At 45.2% G+C, this 1,632-nt stretch overlaps 1 protein-coding gene across 1 annotated transcript; it reads right to left on the bottom strand.

The window, feature by feature from the left end:
• Positions 1-223: 223 nt before the first annotated feature.
• C1HXorf21 (chromosome 1 CXorf21 homolog) lies at positions 224-1,201 on the bottom strand. The gene has a single exon (XM_008500317.2). It carries the CDS (start codon positions 1,199-1,201, stop codon positions 323-325), a length of 879 nt encoding a protein of 292 aa, XP_008498539.1. The 3' UTR covers positions 224-322.
• Between the last annotated feature and the right edge of the window lie 431 nt (positions 1,202-1,632).

The following is a 1,632-nucleotide window of genomic DNA, read 5'->3' as shown; positions in this document are numbered from 1 at the left end:
TGTGATGAAGAACGCAAACACCTGAGCACCTGGAATCGTATCATATGCTTTTAGTATTTTTTTCTACAAAGCTATTTTAATGTCTGAGGCTCGCTAAAATAAGCCTTCAGGGAAAAACTTTAAGAAAAAAAAAATCAATAAATTATCTGGCCCACAATGGGGGCTGCACAGTACATACATTTCTACTTATTTAATATTAGTGGAAGGTTTCATTTAAGTGGCAGATGGGAAATACATTTTTATGAAGCAGAAAAAATGTCTTAAAAAATTAAAAATTTATGTCGTTGAACATAAAATCCTTTTAATGGAAGACATTCAAATACTATGCATTAGTGTGGCTATACTGGGAAATGTGCAGACTGGGTGTGCTGATTTCCGAGGATATTTTTTCACTGGCAATCCGTAAGAAGCGGCTAATGACAATGTCTTTGGCCTTGGTGGCCTCCATGTTCCTCTCCCGTGATATCTGCACGCTGATTTGATCCACGTTAGTCATGATGAGCTCCGAGGCCAGGATCTGAGTAGGGGATGCCCTGTTTGCCGTGCTATCCATGATGTACTGCTTATAGAGCTCCACCAGCTTCTGTTCCAGGTAGTCGTTTAGGGCCGAGTCCGAGAGGGGCTGCTGGTGGGGCACTAAGCTGGCCAACCTCCAGCACGAGGAGTAGCCCTGGGCGGGCTTGCGGCTGCTGTCACTGGGGGGGGGCACCCTCATGGACTCCATGGGGGGAGGAATCTCCGAGGACTCCAAGAAGGGGCCTATGCCGCTGTCACAGGTGAAATCCGTCGTGACTGAGCTAATCGGCACCACGTAGTCCCCGGCTATGTGCAAGTCATTGTAGTTCTTGCAAATGCTCTTGCAGGAAGATGGAACCAAGTAAGTGTCTTTTCTTGCCAGCCCATCGCAGGCCTGCGTGGCCAGGGATGGCTGCCCCAAGCCTGCAGGGTGCTGCGTAGGCTGTAGGGGATTTTCCTTCTGTCTTCTGCTCTGCTTGCTGCCTCGAGAGCAGGCTGAGGAAGTGCACTTGCCAGCAGACCTGCATCTCTGAAGTAGGCTTTTTCCTTGTGCTTCTTCCATGGAAGAGTAATTAATGGACCTCATTTCACACACCACTTCCTCACCTGAACTCCTGCTGTAGAGCTCAGGGTCCAGGTCTTCACAGAGGTAGGCAATTCCATAAAGGTAACCTTCTGACAGCATCCTTCACCAAAGGATAGGAACCATCAGCAGACAGAAAACAAAATAAATAAAAAAATAAGCCATTAGTTCATTACTGTCTCCTTGAGTGGAGATTACACTCACAATTCTGTTACTGGCCATGGAGGGATGTTTCCAATTTGGACATGAACAAGTGTGTCTCTGTCTTTCTAGAGGGCTTGAGTCAAGTAATGAAGTGATCAGCTACTCTCCCTGTTGTGCTGTTAACTCAATCACATCAAACCATATTCTTTATAACACAACCTACAGCATGGCAAATACATACAAAAACAAGGGAATTGGAAAGAGAGAAACAAGTGGGGTTTTGTGTTATTAGTTGCTTTAATAGCATATACTTAAATATGTATACTTTTGCCCTTAGCTTCAGTAAGAAGCCTAAGGGGTTTCCCTTTTTTTCTCATATGCTTTGAAGC

Source organism: Calypte anna, chromosome 1 (genome assembly GCF_003957555.1).
Source record: "Calypte anna isolate BGI_N300 chromosome 1, bCalAnn1_v1.p, whole genome shotgun sequence".
In the NCBI taxonomy this organism is placed as follows: domain Eukaryota; kingdom Metazoa; phylum Chordata; class Aves; order Apodiformes; family Trochilidae; genus Calypte; species Calypte anna.
The sequence above is the reverse complement of the archived record's forward strand: the minus strand, read 5'-3'. Positions and strand labels throughout refer to the sequence as shown.

What these genes read in the sequence shown, in the direction of transcription:
- C1HXorf21 (XM_008500317.2), bottom strand. Translation starts at nt 1,201, where the DNA reads ATGCTGTCAGAAGGTTACCTTTATGGAATTGCCTACCTCTGTGAAGAC.